General features: G+C 38.7%; 1 protein-coding gene across 4 annotated transcripts in view; it reads right to left on the minus strand.

Moving 5' to 3' along the window:
* VGLL3 (vestigial like family member 3) overlaps window positions 1-21186 on the minus strand; it is a 42647-nt gene that overhangs the window by 14388 nt on the left and 7073 nt on the right. For 2 of the 4 annotated variants that reach the window (XM_081234484.1, XM_081234486.1), the window contains exons 2-3: window positions 15610-15895; window positions 5850-6383 (exon numbers count right to left, since the gene is read on the minus strand). In XM_081234484.1, coding sequence (XP_081090610.1) covers window positions 5850-6383; window positions 15610-15895 — 820 coding nt within the window. The remainder of the gene's footprint in view (window positions 1-5849; window positions 6384-15609; window positions 15896-21186) is intronic. The other 2 variants (XM_081234485.1, XM_081234487.1) reach the window with 2 other exon arrangements.

A 21186-nucleotide genomic window follows, 5' to 3' on the forward strand; every position in this document is an offset into this window, starting at 1 on the left:
CTCTATTCTATTACTGTATTACGATACTCTGCAATTAAATTTTTTTTTTTTTTTTTTTTTTTTTTTTTTCTTTTTGCGGTATGCGGGCCTCTCACTGTTGTGGCCTCTCCCGTTGCGGAGCACAGGCTCCGGATGCGCAGGCCCAGCGGCCATGGCTCACGGGCCCAGCCGCTCCGCGGCATATGGGATCCTCCCAGACCGGGGCACGAACCCGTATCCCCTGCATCGGCAGGCGGACTCTCAACCACTGCGCCACCAGGGAGGCCCCTAAATTTTTTAAAAAATTAATTATGGCTATAGTAAATGCCTTTGAAATATTTTCAAGAAATAGAGAGGTATATAAAATAAAAAGTGAGGTTCTCTCAACCCCATAGCTCTACTAGGTACAAAGCCAAGAGAAATGAAAACATATGTTCACCCACAAACTTGTATATGTGTGTTCATTACATTATGCTTATTAGCCAAAAAGTAGAAACAAACCAAATACTGAATGAATGAATAAACAAAATGTGGTATAGTCATACAATGGAATAGTATCCACCCTAAAAAGGAATGAAGTTCTGATACATGCTATATGGATGAATCTTGGAAACATAGGCCAAGAGAAAGAAGGCAGACACAAAAGGCCACATACTGTATGACTCTATTTACACGAAATGTCCACAGTAGGAAAATCCATAGAGGCAGAAAGTAGATTAGTGGTTGCCAGGTAATAGCGAAAGGAGGAAGTACGGAATTTCTTCTGGAGGTGATGGGAATGTTCTATACTTAGACAGTGGAGATGGTTGTAGAACATTGTCAACATACTAAAACCCACTGAATTGTATGCTTTAAAATGCTGAAGTGTATGATATGTGAAATATTGTTCAATAATAAGTTTTTTAAAGCTAAAATAAGTGAAGGTCTGATCACTTTCCCTTATGCAGCCATAATTTATAGTGTACCTATTATGTGCAGGGCACATCTGTAAATGTTTTACTTCATTAACTCATTTAATCCTTGAAACCACCCAATGAAACATCTTTGAAAGATAAGGAAGTTGAGGCACCAAGCAGGTTAAAAAATTTGCCCAAAGCCCTGTAGCTAGCAAGGGACAGAGCTGGGCTTATAAAACCAGGCAATCTAGCTACAAAGCTCACACTGCACACTAATTACTAGGAGTAATGGCCATTAAAAGTTGGGGTATATACTTCTAGGCACACACATGCATACGTATGTGTGTCGATAGATAACAAGTATCTGCATGGGACTATACATACTAGAGGTCAGCAAACTATAGCCCATAGACCAAATCAGGCCCACCATCTGTTTATACATAATCCATGAGCTAAGAATGGAAGAATGGATTTTATATTTTTAAATGGTTGAGAAAGAAGGAATGAAAAAAGAAGAGTATCATTTCATGACACACAAAAAGCATATAAAATTCAAATTTTAGTATCAATAGAAATTTTAGTGGGACACTGCCAGCTCATTTATTTTTTTGTCTGTGATGGGCTTCTACAGTACAAAAGCAGAGTTGAGAGGTGGCAACAGACAGTGTGACCCCCACAAAGCATTAAATATTCCTATCAGGCCATTTACAGAAAAATTTTGCTGACCCTTGGATTATACCATACAAGATACTAAAACTTTCTTAGGTCACTAAACATTATATCATGTTCAATCTCCCAGACTTCTTAATTTCATTAAATGGCTGAAAAATTAAAATGCACCTAAAATTATTAAACCTTCCCCCTATTGACAAAAAGGGCATATTCTTTACCAAATTTCTCTCCAAATGGTTGGATTAATTTATTTACCTCCTAATGTAAAAATGACTTACATTTTAGTGGCCTAAGTACCTGGTCTTTGGGAAGTTTTGGGCCTGTCTCACCCGAATGCAGGCTCTTTTCACAGTTGCTCAATAGTCACCTGACAAAGATGTTGAGTTCTGAGCTGTTCTAGGCTGCACGGTCAGGTCAGCTTTGCACAGATTACATAGAGGGACTCATCTCTCATTCTTCTCAACAATCTTACCTTCCCTGCTTGGGCCTATTATACAGAAACTTCTTTTACAAGTAGTTAGAAAAGTGGAAGAGTAGCTACCGCTCTTTTGTTGTCCCTCTGTAGTGGATACTGTGGTGGGCTGTCAGGTCCCTCACTATTCTGTGTTGAGATATTCATTCTCCTGCTGTTGGCAGCTCATGACCTTCAGTTGTTTCACTTTGGGAATTGCTTTCAGGTGAACAAGGCTACCTTGCCTAATGACATGACCTTTCTTCCAGGGGCAAATCCATCCAATAACTGATCAGTGTGGGAATATAAAAGCCCATCCACCTTGACTTAAGGCAAGACAATTATAAAAGGCCATCCCAGATCTAGAGCTCCCTGTAGAATCCACTGAGGTTCAGTTGAACTTATTCATTGTGAGACTTCTCCTGTTCAATTCTTCTCCCATTGAACAAAGATGTTGCCCTGAGAACACTACTGCATAAATTTCCTACAACCAAAACTGCATCAGAGAGTCTGTTTCTTGGGGAAACTGACCTAAAACACTCCTAACTCTTCCTAAAGGAAGAGAGATGTGATATTTGATATGATGCCTGAGAATAGGAGAGGAAAATGAGTCTCTGTGGCTTAGCCCCTTCAACTCTCTCTTTTTGGGGCCACCCCCCATGCAGGGAGGTGCATGCTCCTCCTCCTACCTTTGTAAGGTAAGTCATGCCTCAGACTATGCTTTTCTGAGGCAAGTCTGACCAACCATCATCTCTATTCACATTAACGAGGCTCTAAACTGTGTGACAAGGAAGATGTCTATGGGAATCTTTTCTGAAGACTAAATTTTCCCTAGGATTGGATCTCCCAAAATCTAAATTTAGCTGAGGATTCCAGGAAGTTCAGTTATGGTAGTAAGCCTAATCTAAGATCTCCAATTTGGCCTGATCAATAATTATGCTAATGATTTGATCTTTAGCTGCTTGATTTCTTTGTCTTTGTTCAGTTGGGTTAAAACTATGGGACAGGAAAGAATCATGATCATCATCCTAAACCCACACGGACAAAGAGAAGCACTGCATACATCCAAAAGGTAAACCTTCATTCCTCAATATTAACCATTTACAGTCTAATTTAACAGTTTTAATTAATAGTATCTTTTACCTATATAAACAGGGAGATGCTACCCCAGCAACTCTTTAGATTGGGGCAGGTCTTAGTTCAAATCCACCTTGAGCATTTGTGATTTAGGAAGCAGTTTTCAAATAGGAAAACTGAGCTGTGTCCTTATCAGTAACTGAATCAGGGAAGATCCATCTCGGATTTGGTTTAAGGATTAAAAGCAAAAATATATACAAAGTATCTCTGGCAATACCTTATATAGTGGGTATTCAATACATATTTATTCATAGCTCAGTTAAGTATTAAGAACTATTATATAATATACCCATATGTGTGCCCTCTAGATTCTTCAGAGAGAACAAAAATCCCTTCTCTTCTACTTCCAAAAGGTAGGAGGATGACTTTTCATTCCGAAGAGATTGTTTCAAGCCAAAATTCTGGACAATGAGTCAAGGAATCAGGGTCACACCAAAATTAACAAGTACAAAAGTAGGTAATAAGTGACAGAGAGAAACAGGGAGCAAAGGCAATCACATCCACCTTCCCATTTATGTTATAAAATGCAAAGGTTGGATGCTACAGACTGAATGTTTGTGTGCCCACAAAGTTCATGTTAGATCCTGACCCCCAATGTGATGGTATTATGAGGTGAGGTCTTTGGTAAGCAATTAAGTCATGGGGTGGAGCCCTCATGAATGGGATTAGTGCCCTCATAATGAGATCCTAGAGAACTCTCTTGTCCTTTCCCCAAGTGAGGACACACTGTAAAGACAGTATCTATGAAATAGGAAGTGGGCCCACACCAGACATTGAATGTGTTGGCACCTTGGTCTTGCATTTCCCAGGCTCCAGAACTGTGAGAACTAAATCTTTGTTGTTTAGCCCACCCAGTGTATGGTATCCTGTTGAAGCAGCCCAAACTAAGAGAGAAGAGAATGTTCCATTTGCCTGCTAAGAGCACTGTTAACTCTGGCCATGCAGGTACCCGGAAAGTGAGAGCCTGCAGAGACTGGCTGCCAATGATGGCAGCTACCAAACTGGGGCTCTCATTAGATTTGGCCCCAGGCATCAAACAACTCAAGAGTTGCATTCGTACTGTTAGTGTGTGGCAAAGGAAGGAAGGAAGCCTGTGGTGGTTAGCCCCATCATATTCTCTTCACATAGAGAGGGAGAATCAAGTCCCCTGAGAGTTTAGAAAACCAGCTTGGACCCAGAGGTTAAGTAGGAAGCTGAAATGGGTAAGGTTAGGCAATGACCACACTGGAAAGCTCAGTAAAGAACAAGTTAAACAAGATAAGAATGTTTCACTTATGTCAGGGTGAATGCAACTTGATGCTCAGCATTTATTACTCTGGGGATTTCTCTGCTGTGAACAGCATTCAGATTAAAGATCTTACAGAATAAGAATAAAACTAAGAAAAACTGGGCTTCCCTGGTGGCGCAGTGGTTGGGAGTCCGCCTGCCGAGGCAGGGGACACGGGTTCGTGCCCCGGTTCGGGAGGATCCCACATGCCGCGGAGCAGCTGGGCCCGTGAGCCATGGACACTGAGCCTGCGTGTCCGGAGCCTGTGCTCCACAACGGGAGAGGCCACAACAGTGAGAGGCCCACGTACTGCAAAAAACAAAATAAAACAAAACAAAAAACTAAGAAAAACTACGAAAAGAGTGAATTTTCTCATCACAAGGAAAAAATAACTAAAATTTATAAAAAGAAGAGAGTTTCCTTAAACTTCTGGAAAGAAAATTCTAATTTGTCACAGAGTGTTCCAGGTAAAGAACCTGGGATTGGAGGTGGAGGTGGCTGCCTTTGGAACGTAGATTCTGGGGATATAATCACTGACCTGATTTGTCTTCTTAGCCTGTGATGCTTGTGATTTTGTGAACTCAGAACTATTAACACTATTAATATGTGTAATCTGGTCCAAAAATCAAGCTCAAACATTTAACACCATGACCTTCGGAACTAGTGAATTCCAGAGAGGAGCTGAATGCTCTGTGAAGAAATATTTCCCTTACCAATGTTTTTCTAAATCTGTTGAACATAGACTTTAGAGTAATCTCAAGTCTGATGCTTTAAAACAAGAGAGAGCGAGGGAAAGAAACAAAAAGGAAGGAGAATAAGGAGGATGAGGAGAAGAGGAAGGAGGGAAGGAAAGAAGGAAGAAAGGGAGGAAGGGACGGAGGAGGAAAATAACAAAAGGCAAATGAAGGGAAAGGAAGGGAAGGGGAAGAAAGGGAAGAGAAATCCATTCCTTTAAAATACGTTCCATAATTCTTTTTAAAGACCATGATTATATTGCATGGATTATATTCCAGAAAGCAGTTTGGTTTATAAATAATAAATAAGACCTGACAAAAAACGGAGAAGGAAACATTACTGAAACATACTATTTCTGAATTCTGTTAGGCATTACACATCACTGGTAGAGAGCACAGAATCATGGGAGATTTAAAGAATGTGTTTAAATCTTTGTAAATATAAAATGTCAGAGATTCCAGTTCAAAAAAACAGATTACTAGCTTCAGAAATGGGAGAAAAGTTCTGAGACCTCTCTCACGCAGTCATACCAGTTTCTGCAGGAATGCAGGAATTCTTGAAAAATGGTTAGTTCTATAAACATATGGGTAAAGCTGAACTTTCCATGGAAGAGAAAAAAAGTTTTCTAGGTATTTAAAACATCCTCCAGTTTTCTGTATTTATTTCATTAATTTTTCTTCTTTTATGGAAAGGAGGAAATCACTGGGCTCACCTGTATCAAACCCCACACTTGGCACTAAGTCCACGGTTCCGTGAAAGGCTCCGGCCCACGCTGAGGTAGCAGTGGTGACTGTAGTCGGATCTGTTTTTGTGATGTCACACGGGGGAGCGGGAATCCTGGCCGCACGCACAGACGGCATCAGCAGGGGCCCATAGGATGGATCCAGGGCAGAGCCAGCAGAAGGGTGGTGGTGATGGTGGTGGTGGTGGTGGTGGTGGCGGTGGTGCATGTGGGGGTGGTGATGCCGCATGTACATGTCATGCATGTGGCTGTAGGATGGGCTCACCTGAGATGCCAAAGGGTAGTGCCAGGACTCGGACACAGGAGGGGGAGGGGTGGGGCCAGTCTGATGCAGACCATGTCCTGACCAGGGGCTGGGGTCAGCGGCAGTAAAGGTGCCAGGGGGTGCAGTGACCTGGAAATCAGGATGAACTCCCCCCAAACAGGGTGCAGATGGGGGCTGGTAAGAGCTGGTCCAAAAGGAAGTCGGGAAACTACTCCGCTGGCTTGAGAGAGCTGAGCTGTCTGAGAAGACAGAAAAATACATTATTTACATAAGATTCAGTTCTGGGATAGACTTGCCTCTACTTGTCCAATATGTTACAAGCAGGCTAATTAGTATACACTCTTTTTCTCCCCACACAGAGGTGAGTAGATACCAAGTAAGCCTCTGAGTTGCCATGCCAGGTCAGTACTCAGGGGTCCAGGTGCTGAACGAGTCCCCTGCTTTGTTTGCTTAGCTTAGGCTGTCACAGTCTAGGCTGAGGTCGGCAAGTCTGGGACTGGAAAGCTTCATTTCCTCCTGCATGTCTCGCTGCCATCAAGTCTGAGCAGAGGTCACAGGTATATAAGTCTCAGGTAAGAAAAGCTTATGCCATAGACATGATTCAGGTAGGTTGGAAACGATGATGTTTACCAATTTCTTTTAAAGGAAAATACGATTTTCACCCAAACTAACCATTTTAACACTGGAAGTAACAGATGGAAGTAAGATCACAATGATGCTTGCCAAGACCCATTTTCCATCAAGAAGAGAATGTTCCAAGCTTTTTTTTTCTGTACAGGCCTGGGAGTTTCTAAACTGAAAATAATAATAGTTCACATTTAATGTCAGTGACCAAATGCCCAAAATACTAGGCCAGGAGCTTTGCATGGATTTGATCTCATTGGATCCTCACTCCAACCCTATGAGGTAGTTACTCTTATTATCCCCATTTTAGAGATGTGGAAATTGAGGTAGGGAAGAAGCTCAAGAGTCACAGCTGGCAAGTGGGAGACTGGGCTTTGAAGACAGGTAGACTGCCTGGATGTCTGGCTCTCATCATACCTGTGCCACAGGAGAGCACACTTGTAACTATAACCTGAACATCTAGAATTCGGTGAAGATTCTGTGGAAATCATGAGTGGAGGAGATGCAACTGGGGTAAAGGATTTGAGGAGATGTTTAGGGAAGGGGAAATGATATCAGAGAATAGCACTTGGAGATAAATAAGCAAGAGGGAGAACCGTCCTCGACTTTGCTTCAATTCAATTTCTCCACTCAGTGGTCTTGACATATTTATATAGATGACCTACTATGTGTGAAACATGGGGCAACTAGGGATGACTGGACAGATATCCCCTTTAATCACAATCTGGCAGGGGACAGATAAGTAAACAGACATGAACAATGTAATTTGGTTTGTGCTCTCATAAGGGGAAATACAGGGAGAAGGCACTAAAGCTGCCTAAGAAATTAATAGCTAAATAGAAAGGGTCAGGGGGGCTAGCCTTGTGAAGAGGTAGGGAAGAGTATTTTAGGCCAGGGGTCTCCAACCCCCGAGCCACGGACCGGTAGTGGTCCGTGGTCTGTTCAGAACCAGGCTACACAGCAGGAGGTAAGCAGCAGGAGAGCGAACGAAGCTTCCTCTGTATTTTTTTTTACATCTTTATTGGAGTATAATTGCTTTACAATGGTGTGTTAGTTTCTGCTTTATAACAAAGTGAATCAGTCATACATGTACATATGTTCCCATATCTCTTCCCTCTTGTGTCTCACTCCCACCCTCCCTATCCCACCCCTCTAGGTGGTCACAAAGCACCGAGCTGATCTCCCTGTGCTATGCGGCTGCTTCCCACTAGCTATCTGTTTTACGTTTGGTAGTGTGTATATGTCCATGCCACTGCCTATCATTCGCATTACCACCTGAGCTCCACCCCCTGTCAGCATTATGGTGAGTTGTATAATTATTTCATTATATTACAATGTAATAATAATAGAAATAAAGGGCACAATAAATGTAATGCACTTGAATCATCCCGAAACCCTCCCCCCTACCCACCTCCTCTGTAGAAAAATTGTCTTCCATGAAACAGGTCCCAGGTGTCATAAAGTTTGGGGACTGCTGTTTTAGGCTAATGAAAAAGTATGTGAAAAAAAGGCCCAAAACTACACATACACACACAAATAGCATTTGAGGGACAGAAAAGAGTTCAGTGGGCAGATGATGGCAAACAGACTATGGTCTAAGAAGGACCTACATGGGTATGTTTTTATGAGCCATGCACTAAGTGTGGGCGCTGTCCTGAGGAGATCCAGTGAGCTTAAAAGCATTTTAATCTAGGGAGTGTTATAGTCAGAACTGTGTTTAGAAAGCTTGATACCTCCAGTGAGAGCCAGGTGCCTCCAGCACAGGGTAACTAAGCAAGCACTGGCCTGGGAGTCTGGGGTGCTCAGCCAGAAAGCTGACACCCAGCAATTACCCTGTCTCATTGTAGGACCCCAAATGATCTGTTGGCCTCTCTGTGGCTCAGTGTCTTCCAATCAAATATGAGGCATCTGAGCTCATTTAATTCCAAATATCTTCTGGTCCCAAACTTCTAACCATTCTGTGACATGTCTTATGGAGTATTTGTATCTATAGATAATGATAAAGTTGCTTAGTACATTAGTCATGCAAGTACAGTAAAATAGTATTTTTGTACTGGGTTCCACATAAAAGAACCTTGCTAGATCTTTCCATGGAATGCAAGATATCCTAAGAAGTACTGTGAAATAAAAGTATTCAGAAGTCTGACATGTTCACGTTCTCACGTCATAAACTTCCAGGACATAGTTTTCTTGCCTCAGGGAAAGCTTATATAACTTGACTCAACCCCTACATATGTAATTTGATGAACGTAACTACGATTATCACCAGTTTGTTCAAACATTTCCTTTCTCTAGCTTCCCTAAAGGCTGTGGCACTAACACTGCGAGCTCTTCCTCTCTCTCCCCATCAGCCCTAGAGCAGAGATATCATCCACCCCATCCATAGACAGATGGCTATTCAGTGTCTCAGTTCAAGTTTCCTCCCACCCACTGCTCAGGATCTCCATGGAGCTCAAAACCCTTGAGGAAATCTAAGCGATGATATTCTTCAAGAGGCAAAGGATGAAAGGACAATCTCTTCTTCAAACCTTCCAACAATCCTGGCAAACTTTTACTCGAATGGCTTAGTTTTGTCACAATCACAATCTATCAGAAACTAGCACTTAAAGTCACTTACTGGCATTGAGGCAAATATGTTCTATTTAAGAATGGTCTTCCTTTGACATATGAAACGCGGCTGCTAATGACAAGAAGGAAAATTGTGTAAGCTGTAGGAAGAAAATTCAATTTGCCTTAAATGATGGTCATTTGTAGAATATTTCTATCATACCCACAGTAGAAAGCTGTTAACGTTTAAAACTCATACAAAGAGTTTATAGAGGCTCCTTATATTATACAGTGCAGCTTTGCCACCACCAATCTGCTCCTTTGTTCTCACAGATCCAATCTTTGGTGGCAAACCCTTCATTCTGCTCATAATTTGTATCTCTTGCGGGGCCAGAATCCCATTATAAAAGCAGCTGAACTCAACCCACAGGTGTGTGCCAGAGACAGAGAGTTCTCTTTATTAATATCCCCCATTAAAATGTCAAAAGTACAGAGAGTATATGTCATTTCCCTGGATGCTTTCCTTTTGTTTCTTTCCATTTGTATGTCCACGGACCTAATTTTATTTTACAGATGCTTATGCATTTTGGATATACGTGCAGAAATAGGAATAATGAAAAAATTCCTTACCAAAAATATTATCCTACTTATGACGTATTGTATTGTGATTAGTGAACACATTAGCATTGAAAGTAGAAATCTATTCTAAAAAATGCACCCCATAGAGGCTGAACAAAGCTTTAAAATGCCCCAGGGAAAAATCAAATTAGAAGCAACTTAATATTTTCCCAGTCAGTATGTCTCCTGAGATTAACATAAAGTTTGCAGAGATCTATGCAACCCTTTTCAAAAATAATGTTGCAGTCTACAAGTAAATGAAACTATATTGAACAGAAAATGTTTATGGACAAGTCTACATTTCAAAACCACTATCTGGTATCTTGATTGTTAAAAAAGAAATTCTTGATACAAAGAAACAGATGATATTCTTTGTTCCATGCCTGGGAATCAGTGTGCTTATTTCATATGTGTGTAAATTTTTTCATTACATGACTCTTTGCTTACAAGTATTTAATCACAGCCACATTTTTTGGATGAAAAAGCTTATGAAAAACTGCACACGCTCTTTCCATGCAATATTACTTTTTAGCAATTCAGAACTATGCGATATTCACACTCTGTGGTGACTTTGGGCTCAGTGATACTGGATATTTGGATGACGTGAACACTGAGTCTAACATGTACAAAAAGTCTAAATATACTTTGGTTCAGTTTGCATTTGGGATCAAAGAATATTACACATGCATACACACCCTTATTTCTAAACAACAACAAAAAAAGAAAAAAGAAAAAAAGAAATTGTCCCATACAACCCACCCAAAGCATACCCAGTAATCTCACTGGCATGGTTTTTAGCAGAAATATGTCTTAGAGACATAAAGGACTTTAACATGGAACATCAGGTGTTTTTTTCAATTTCACAGTAACTGGGATATTTTTTACATTAAACTTCAGTGTCTCTGAGAAACAACCTAAGGGCAAACATTTTATGCAAGAGAAAATTCAACATATACTGTTAAAAAATAAATATTCTGTTACCTAATTTTGAAAAGAAAATGAAAACTATATTAAAAGGAAAAATGGGGCCATAAAATGTTGTAGAACCTCTATCTTAAGTCATCTTAAAAATCTCCAGAAAACGTATTCTTAGAATAAATACTGATTGAAAACAGCCATGTTAAAAGATAATATTTACCTTTTTATTAACCTCAGTGAAAAAAACTGCTACTCCATTCTCAACCTAGAGGGCCCTAGCTCTAATTTTAATTCCCTTCCTCTTGTTCTGCTTCCCATAAAAACAAATCATTGGGTCAGAGGTGAAATGATACGTGTTCCAGTGTTTTCTGTCACTCAGGTATTAAGCATTACCATTATATCAAAAGACTGCCCTCCAGGTATTTTGTTCTAGAGTTGCTCAAAAATGGGCCTTGTGACTCTAAAGTGAGAGTTTCAAGGGGTGCTGTCAGATGCCCTACTCCTTGGAGGCAGGGCAATGAGATAAACCAGGCCTCAATTTCCTCCCACGTGTTTGTTCTAAGCTTCCCAGCAGCGATTACTTCCAGTGCCTCTTAGAGATGCCGCCCAACTCTCTCCGTCCCTGTCTCAGTCGGCCCAGGAGATAGTCCCTCTCTCGCCTTCCTCCTCTTTGCTAAGTTTAATGCTCATTTTGAGAGGGCTTTCTTATGAGAATGTTGCTCCAAGAAGACAGATGTAGATCAGTCATGCAGAAAACATTTACTTTTCAACTACAACAAGAAAAAGCATATCAAGTTTACCACTCAGCATAGTTTTTAAGCCAGTGACATATTTGTCTATGTCTTGACTTAACTACTCGCTTTCCCTACACACACACACACACACACACACACACACACACGCGCACACACACACACTTTCTGTAATAACACTTAAGCACTGAGGTCAGTGAATAGACATATTTGAAGCCGATGCTTCTATTGGATGGGATGAGGAGACAGTCAGATTCATTAGGTTTTCTTAACTGAGAAGCCCTACTCAATCCATGAGGGGATATAATGGGAGAAGAGGTAGTCGTTATGATGTCATGTCAAATAAAGTACAAATATTTACTGTCAACTGTTTGCCTCAAAGCTGCAAAACGTCTAAAGAGGACTTTCCTAACACCATCAAGATACAGACGCAACGTATGACCGCTGTTCCATCATTAGCTGACACTCTATCATTTGCCTAAAGATTTACTGTGGAAATACATTCTGCAACCAAACATAATTCAGTTTTAAATTCCTTTGAAGTACTGTAGCACTTGTGTAGCACTGTAAAAACCTCATGCCATAAATTAGACCCTTTAATTTAATACAGCTGGTCAGCAGCTCCTCCTAAAGTATTATTGCCACGGCCATCAACATTGTCAATAACCTTGAGTGCTTAGTATGTCCAAAACACTGTGTTTTTGCCAGGAATACAAACTCCCAGAAAACAGTGTTTCTGAATAAAAACCCAAGGTTGGTTTTCTATGTGCCAAATGCATTGAAACTTACTTAAGGAAGAGAGAAAAGGCATCTGACCTTCAGTCAGTGCCTTGCATCAAGCCTTATGCCAAATAATTCATATATATTATCAAAATATCTTTACAACACAACCCTAGGAGATGGGTATTAATCAACACACATTACAGCTGAAGTTAATCTCAGAGAGACTTTGAGAATTAATCGAAGATAACATTGCAACCAGGCAGTAATAAGGTCCAAACTTGAACCCAAAACAAACATAATCCAACCAAAGACCGCATTATGCAAACCTGCGTTGCTTTGGCAATTAATACAATATTTCCAGCAACTCTCTTAACTAGACATGGGAATCTCAATTTATTATACTTCTCTTTAACATATTCAATAGTTGCTAAATCCTTAACTACATTTTGTGGATTTCATATGAATCTTATCCAACTTACGTATACTTAACTAAAAACACTAATTCACAACTAGAAACAACTATGGCAAAGTTTTATTCACAAGTGGAAAGTAAATAATACATTTCAAATCATAGAACTTCACAGAAAAAAAGATTTCAACAACCACTTAATTCAACCCCCTTATTTTATAAATAAGAAAACTGTACCCAAAGGTTGCATACAACTTATTACTAATAAATTCTCTATTAAAGACATTTTTGCTTTCTAATCCTGGGTACATAGTATGAACTTGGTTCATCTAATTTAATCACTTGATCATTCAATTCATATTCCATATTTTTCACATAGAAATGCATTATCCTGAGTATTGGGGAAAATGATGTGAATTAACTAGATAGGATATATATAGTCTCAGTGGAAGAGGAAGAGATGGAAATTGAAGAGCATGCTGTGTTTGCCTGGGCTACTCTGATAAACTAACATACAAAGCTCTAAAAATTCTGGTCTCTACTTATACCTCTTCTTTTCATTCCAATCACACTAGTATTTTGGATTCTCGTTGAACACTCAAGTTCAGTTCTTCCTCAGGGCCTTTGCACTGGCTGTTCCCTCTGCCTTAAATAATTTTCCCCTAGATATTTGTGTGATAAGAAGTGCTCTTATTTCCTTCGGGTCTGTGCTCAAATGTAAGTCTTAGAGAGACCATCTGTTATCACCCTAAGTAAAATAATACCTTGCATCTCATTATATATATATTGCCTGTCTCTTTCACTAGAAAGCTCCATTGAGTGTAGAAGCTTAGACTCTCCTGTCCACTGCTATATTCCCACTACCTAGAACATAGTAGGACCTTAATAAATATTTGCTGCATAAGTCAATGTATGAAACAGGAGATAGATTTGAAGGCTAGATTTAAGATAATGCCAAGAAAACTCTAATAATACTTACTAAAACATTACCATTATCCACACTTTCTATACTGAAATTTGACAGCCTTCCAAAGATCCTCTCCATTAATTCAGTCATGCAGATTATGGGAAAAACACTGATATGTAGAGTTTTTGCATTTACACAACACCTCACTTAAAACTATTATGGTTATGATACTTTAGAAAATCACTCTTACATCTAGCTATAATTTGGGGCTTTCGCTCCTATATTCCAAGTTAAATGATCACTGGGTTGCATATGCTAGTATGCTAAAAGAATTAGGCATTGCATTTATTACTCTCCTGGGACTGATTGTCGTAATAGGATTTATTATTGATATATCAAACTATTTAGTAAAGTCAGCTAATTCACTGAAGTTTTCTTATTTTCACCCTCCACAAACTATTAAAAGTATTCACAATGTGCTATCAAATAGGACATTGTTGGTTCTATTAGCATCTTAGGGTTTCAAGGACTAAGTTCTCAGTTCTTGTGGGAAGTCCATAATTAATAATCAAATAAGCAGTATGCTTCCCAGTTCACCTCTACCAAGGTCTAGGTCACTTGAATATGGATTCCACCTTCCTCTTTAAAGTCACTGTGTATGTCAATGTTGTTCATATTTATTATCAGAAAGGAGAAAAGAAGGGAGGGATGGTGAAAAGAGAGAAGGGGAGGGGAGGAGAGAAAAGGGAAGGAAAGGCAGGCAGACAAGAAAGAACCATTCTTCTGATGCTGAGAGGGGACCGACCACTCATCACTTCTCACCTGCCCCCTACCACAGGTGACCCATCACAGGTGACCTATCACTGGTGGCCAGCCTCTCCACACCATAGGATCACATGGGGCACTTATTACAGTGATTCCCAGAGCCTCCCTCTGGAGCCTCTGTCTGATTCGAAGGTCCAAATAAGGGGGCTGCAATCTGTGATTTTTAACAGCACTAGATCAACAATTATCAAACTTGAGCCTGCATCTGAATCCCTGGGAGGGCTGGTTAAAACACAAGATACTCTCCCCCTGAGTTTCTGATTCAGTAGTTTTGGGGCTTGGACCACGAATTTGCATTTCTAACAACTCCCATAAGATGCACGTATTCCTCGTCCTGGAAACCACACATTGAGAACCATTTTACTAGATTCTTCTTAGAATCAGGTGAGTTCAGAAGAAACATTCATATTTCTCTAAAACTACCATTGGAATGATGGATTGTTTTTTCTCTAATATTGTAATTATCTCAATTAAGTTGTCATCCGACCATTTTCTGTGAATCAGAAATCAGATTCAAACACACATCTCTGTGACCTCTATATAGAGGGGAATAAAGGAGAGGAAGCCCAATCTATTGCTTTGTTTTACTGAGTTCAAAAAAAATAGCTTAAACCAGGGAGATACAGTCAATAATATCTGGGTTGTACATTACAAAGAGTTAACATCACAACAAAGCAGGACAGAGAAAGCCATCAAGAGAACACAAAAGGCTTTCAAAGTATGTATTCCTGGGTCAGACTCAGACCTCTGCTATGTCATCACGTAGCACCTCGTGGAATGAGCAAGAGCTAATTTTTAAACACTGATCCAGGCACGCCTATTATTTAGAGATCCAAATTGGGCCATCGGGGCTTAAGGAATGGTGCTTCACAGCTCAATCCTGCCACTATGAACTCAGGCCAGTTGCATCACTACTTTCCACGAGGAATTTAAGGGGTGTGACTGCATCCTTTCCAACCCTGCATTCCACATGTGACAAAACTGATCCAGCTGTTTGTCTGAAAGAAATTCCTTGCTGTCCTTAAAAATTAAAAAGCGAGTGGATATCCGTCCTCCAGGGGCAAGTCTCCAGCTGGAACCTGGTACAGACGGTTGCGAAACAGAGCCAGTGCCCTGGAGAGCATCTGCTTTGGAATTCTTACCTCGCCATAAGGGGGTTAGCCCCATCTTGCTTTTTGAAATGGCAGATTCTGGATGAAGGGTGCTGGCTTGGCCCAAAGCTCTTGAGAAGTGTTCATCCACTACTGACCCAATGTCTCCCTGGAAATAAGTGAAAAGGACACAGCGAGAGTTAAGGTACTCCATCTCGGCAGGCTGGTCTTTCTCCTCCTCCTCCTCCTCCTCCTCCTCCTCCTCCTCCTCCTCTTGTTTGCTGGGAAGGGTGACTTCCAGAGAGTCCTGCATCTTGCTGTATACCGCTAACTTCTTCTGGGATGGAATAAACAAAACACAGTATCAAAGACAGTTTGTACAAAAATCATTAACGAGTTAACTTTTCACTAAAAAAAAAAAAAAATCTAAACATTAACATATGTTCACAAACTGATTCTTCTTCATTTGATTTACTCCACCTTCCCCCTCCCCAAACCAGCCTTCTGCTTCCCACCCTGAAAAAAAAGACTTTTCTATTTCAAATTTGGCAACAAAAAAAAGATGTCCATTATCCAATGGTATATTCTCAGACTGTGAAAGGCAGGCTTGTTTTTTTGCTTAATTTAGATATACCAAAAGGAGAATGACTTTAAAAAAAAAAAAGAAAGAAAGTGACAGAGCCCTTCCATTTTTGTTCCCGTTTCTATTTTAAAGATTTAATGTACAGCAACATTATAGTTCGGGACGGGGAGGAATGGAGATGGTAGGCCTAACTGTCTGGGGGAGGGGTGGAGAAGAAAAGAATTTTTCATAAATGAAATACACTAAAATAAAAACAGGAATGTAGCATCTTATCAAAGGATTTGGCAGATGTGCTGAACTTATTTCTCAAAAATAAAACTAAAACGACAAAATAAGTCTGTGTGAAGATCCATTTTGCATGGAACATATTTTTCAGATGTTCCACTTACCACCATTATCATAAAAGGGAAAAAGAAGGTATTATGATGACTTGCTGAAAATAATACAAGATACTAGCAATGGCTAGGATGGCTTTCAAATCAAAATGAAAAGAATTTGGTAATTTTAAAATATTTTCAAAACAGAAAATCATAGCTCTAGTAATAGTTTATATTATGACTGATACTCTTATATTTATTACCCCATGTAATCTTTACAATTCTATAATGTGGTTATTATTACTCTCCATATTTTAAATATGAAGAAGTGAGGCACAGAGAAGTGAAGTAACTTGCCAAAGGTCACAGAGCTTATAAGTGATGGACCCAGAATGCATAATAAAAATACACAGATGTACATATGTGTGTACATGTATGTGTCAGGGGAGGGGTATCTAGTGCAGAATAAAAAAATCACCAAAATGTTGTTTTGTGTTCTTTTTCTGGGTGGTAAGCTTGTAGTTGGTTGTTATTTTCTTATTCCTACTTTTCAATATTTCCAAATATTTTTCATAGAGCACATATTTTTATAATCAACAACTTTAGTACAAATTATATATAAGAAAATAATCCTAAAAAACTATAAAACTCATTATCTTAATGACAAAATGAGCATCCTATCATCTTAAAAACCTGACCCTTTGTCAGACCATTTTTCTTATTTCAGAAAAAAATGCATGTTGGAAAGTGAATGTCAGTAGAAAAAAATAAATCATTCTAGAATATTCAGTAAACACATAGTTTGGCAAATGTTATCAAAACACATAACCAAGACTCAATGTTTCTAGTGGTAATTACTAGCCCCAAAATCTGTAGCCCCAAATTATAAATGCCTCATTCGAAAAACTGAACCCCAGCAATGAATATGTTGTTCTTGTATGAGGTAGGGTCTGAAATGTTCAGGCACATTACAAGCTGCTGCTTATTATTTAGGGCTGTTATATATACACACACACTATATGTATCTCCCTTTTTATTTGAAATCTGTGTCAGTATGGTTATCACTTCTTGATGAATAGATGATTCATTCCCTGTGAGTGAATATGCCTTGCTGATGAATAGGTGATTGTAATGACTGAGTGGTTATAAAATTCTTACAATCTGTTCTGCTCAGATTTGAACATGGTTATGTTTAACTTCAATAGTAAAGAACACCGTAGTAATATAGGTTATGTATAAAATGAAAAGATTGAACTAACTGACCTCTACAGTTATTCCTGGCTTTAAATTCCATTATAAAGTTACATGAATATTACTATTTATTAGTTAAATCACAGTACTGCTTCTCCGGGCACGTGTGCCTTTACTGAAGTTATACCATTTTAAGCAAATACACACACTCTGCCGAATATTCAGGCATATTAGAAAGAAGCACTGTTTTTATTTAGGAAGAAGATTAAAACTGATCTACAGAGTGGCTTCACTGCCTTAAGTGTTCAGTATAATCTATTAAACCGATTTCTTTTTTCTCATTAATGTCCAGTGCAGCATCAGTTTGTGAGAGTCAGGCTTTGCATCTACTTGTTTAATTTGTTTAATTTTAATGCTTATTCCTTAAATGAAAGAGCCTTGGCTATGTTAATTATCCAAAGAAAGACTTTTTTTAAAATTTTATCCCAATTAGCAATTGATTCTTAGATAAAATAAAATTAAAGTTATATATATGTGAAAGATTTGAGAACTGCAAATCAAATGCAAATATAGGCTCCATTTGTATGCAAATGTAGCATAGTACTATGATCAATAATGGTATCAATAAAATTTCTTACTTTTTACATTGATGGCAGTTGAATTTAAACTATAGATTTTCAGTCTATTTAAGATTACACAATTTTCTAAATGCTATATAATTTTATGTTATTCTTTTTTAACCAATTGCTGAGTAGTTGGATACAAATAAGTTATACATTTTTCACTATGAAATGGGAAAAATTAAGCAAAATCTTCCATTGTATCAAAATACCTTTTATGAGTCTATTTTCTAAATGTCAATTCTGACAATGGATGCATTGATTCCCTATAATCTTTATATTTCCTATATATGTAATATATATCTATATATACACATATGCATTTATATAAGTATATATTGAAATATTCCTTTCAAATACCCGTGGTACTATAAAAATATCTATATTGACTCCTCTATTTAAATACATGTTGGGAGGATGATTATAAAATATACTTTTTTCTCTCTCTCCCAGCTCTTTGAGTCAGGTCTTCTACTAGTTAAATAAATTTGCTGGAGACTATTAAAAAAATAAAATAAAAAAGGAGCCTATGATATAGCTACCAATGGGCAGGATATAAAGCATATTTATCACCCCTCTCTTGCATTTTGCATCAATTTTCACAATTAGTGTACCCATTTAAATAATTACATTTACAACACACAGGAGCATTTATGACCACACCATCAACATCACTGGTTAAAATAAGAATTCTAAAGAATCCAAACAGCCTGATAGCCTTCTAAAATGGCAACACTGAATTTACATACATTTTTTAAACATCAAGTGTGAGCATGAAGAAGACGGGAACACACAATTTAAACAGCAATTGATCCATATGCTAACATTCACACTATCCTAATCTTCTTCCCCAGTGACTCTTAAGCCTCAACTGCCTTCAGTTATCTGTGCTTTTGTGACTGTAAATCAATCCTTTGTTTTTTTTTTAAAAAAAAAACTAAGTATGTTATTTATATACACTGTTGCCATATTCTGTATTTACTTGGTGTTTGCTCCTTGGAATGAAACTTCCTTAGTGTTATCTTCATTCTTGAAAGTAATATATAAAATTTTAAACTTGAAAATAAATCTCAAATCATCAGAACCCAGATTTCCTGAATCAATGCTGAAAGGCAATGTGGTTCATATTTTTCTCAAAATGCACTATCACACCCTAAAAATAGCCCAATCTGTCAGAAGTATTCATATTTTTCTTACTAGACACGAATTATTAACAAAAATTAGTCATCAGAAGGAATTTCAAAGACTACCATTTGGTTTATTGAATGCACCTTAACTGGTTCATGCCCCATTGCAGAGTAATGACAAATTTCCTTCAGGTAAAAGAACCCTTGAGTTTAGATGAAACAGTGACCGAGTTAACGGCACAGAGTTAAAATTAACTCAGAAAGACTTGAAAGTAGCAGTGTGAAGGAGTCCGCCTAGGCAGTGCGAACCATGCCCAAACACCTCACAGCCTGCCATCAGGCACAACAGAAACAAACTCGCACAGGAATGTGCCGGGGAAAGGATTTGTCTGACAAGAGAAAGACTTCTATGTCAGGAGCCAAATACCACTAACTTCCCAAGGCTTAAGCCTACAAAATGCCAAATGATTACTGTGCATATGTGGAAACTTTTTTTCTAAGGAAACAAAAGTATTTTAATGAATCATTGGATATTTGGAAACAACTTTTTTTTTTTTTTAATTTCTACTGGCTATCTTCTCTAAATGCAATGATTCTTTCACCCTGAGACATGGTTAGAGCCTGTAAGAAAGGACCACTAGCCCATAGTCAATGTTTCAAAACTATAAAGCCCATAAAGCAGTGTGCTGCTCTTTGATCCTATTTTTCTGAATTTACTTGAATAACAGATTTTTTTTTTTTTTTTTTTTTTTTTTTTTTTTTTTTTTGCGGTACACGGGCCTCTCACTGTTGTGGCCTCTCCCGTTGCGGAGCACAGGCTCCGGACGCGCAGGCTCAGCAGCCATGGCTCACGGGCCCAGCTGCTCCGCGGCATGTGGGATCTTCCCGGACCGGGGCACGAACCCATGTCCCCTGCATCGGCAGGCGGACTCTCAACTACTGCGTCACCAGGGAAGCCCGAATAACAGATTTTTAAATCTATCCCAGAGAGACTTGAAGTTTTGGTCCTTGGCCTATTTGGAGGAGGAGGAATCAGGTTGCGGGAAGGTGGGTCAGGATAAGGAAGATAGTTCACAGACCTTCGATATATTTTATTTCACTAACTGTCACACATACTCAAATATTTTGTCCACATAGTTATTCTCAATGTATATATGCAAAAACCGATTTACTTGGCCAGATCATCTAACTAGTAAATGGCAAGGATAGGATTAGAACCTATTTCTGTCTGACAACAAAGCATCTGCCAAGAAAGCAGACTAAAGAAAATGAGTCTCTATATAATATTTAGTTTAACTGTATAAACAAATAGAAGCCCACAGTCAGCGTGGCATCATATGCTAACTGAAGAAAGTCTAAAGTTATTTATAACACTTAAAAACTAGGGATGTAAACATATCAAAGATATGGCTATTAAATAATACAGTGCTTTTCAAAATATATGTATATCTAGATGAACCTGCCCTTCTATATCTAGAAATGTGTTGTCCCCTTGGCAAGTCAGATACAAAATACAATTTTTCTGGAAATCCTATTTTGGAAATGTGAGTGGAGCCAATTTACTAGACACACTCAGACCTCGAGATTCTGTGTTTGCTTTGTTTTTTTTTTGTTGTTTGTTTTTTATTTTTCTTAACAGTAGTTGTAGCAAACCAAAAATAATATTAGCTATTTTTGAGCACACCTGCCACTCAGTGATTCTGGTCATTATCAAAAAAAATCAAACCCATCCCCTCAAAGGATGAATTTTTTCCAGTTTTGAGGATGTTAAAAAAAAATGCGCCACAGGC

This window comes from Mesoplodon bidens (genome assembly GCF_964165515.1).
Source record: "Mesoplodon bidens genome assembly, chromosome: 5".
In the NCBI taxonomy this organism is placed as follows: Eukaryota; Metazoa; Chordata; class Mammalia; order Artiodactyla; family Ziphiidae; genus Mesoplodon; species Mesoplodon bidens.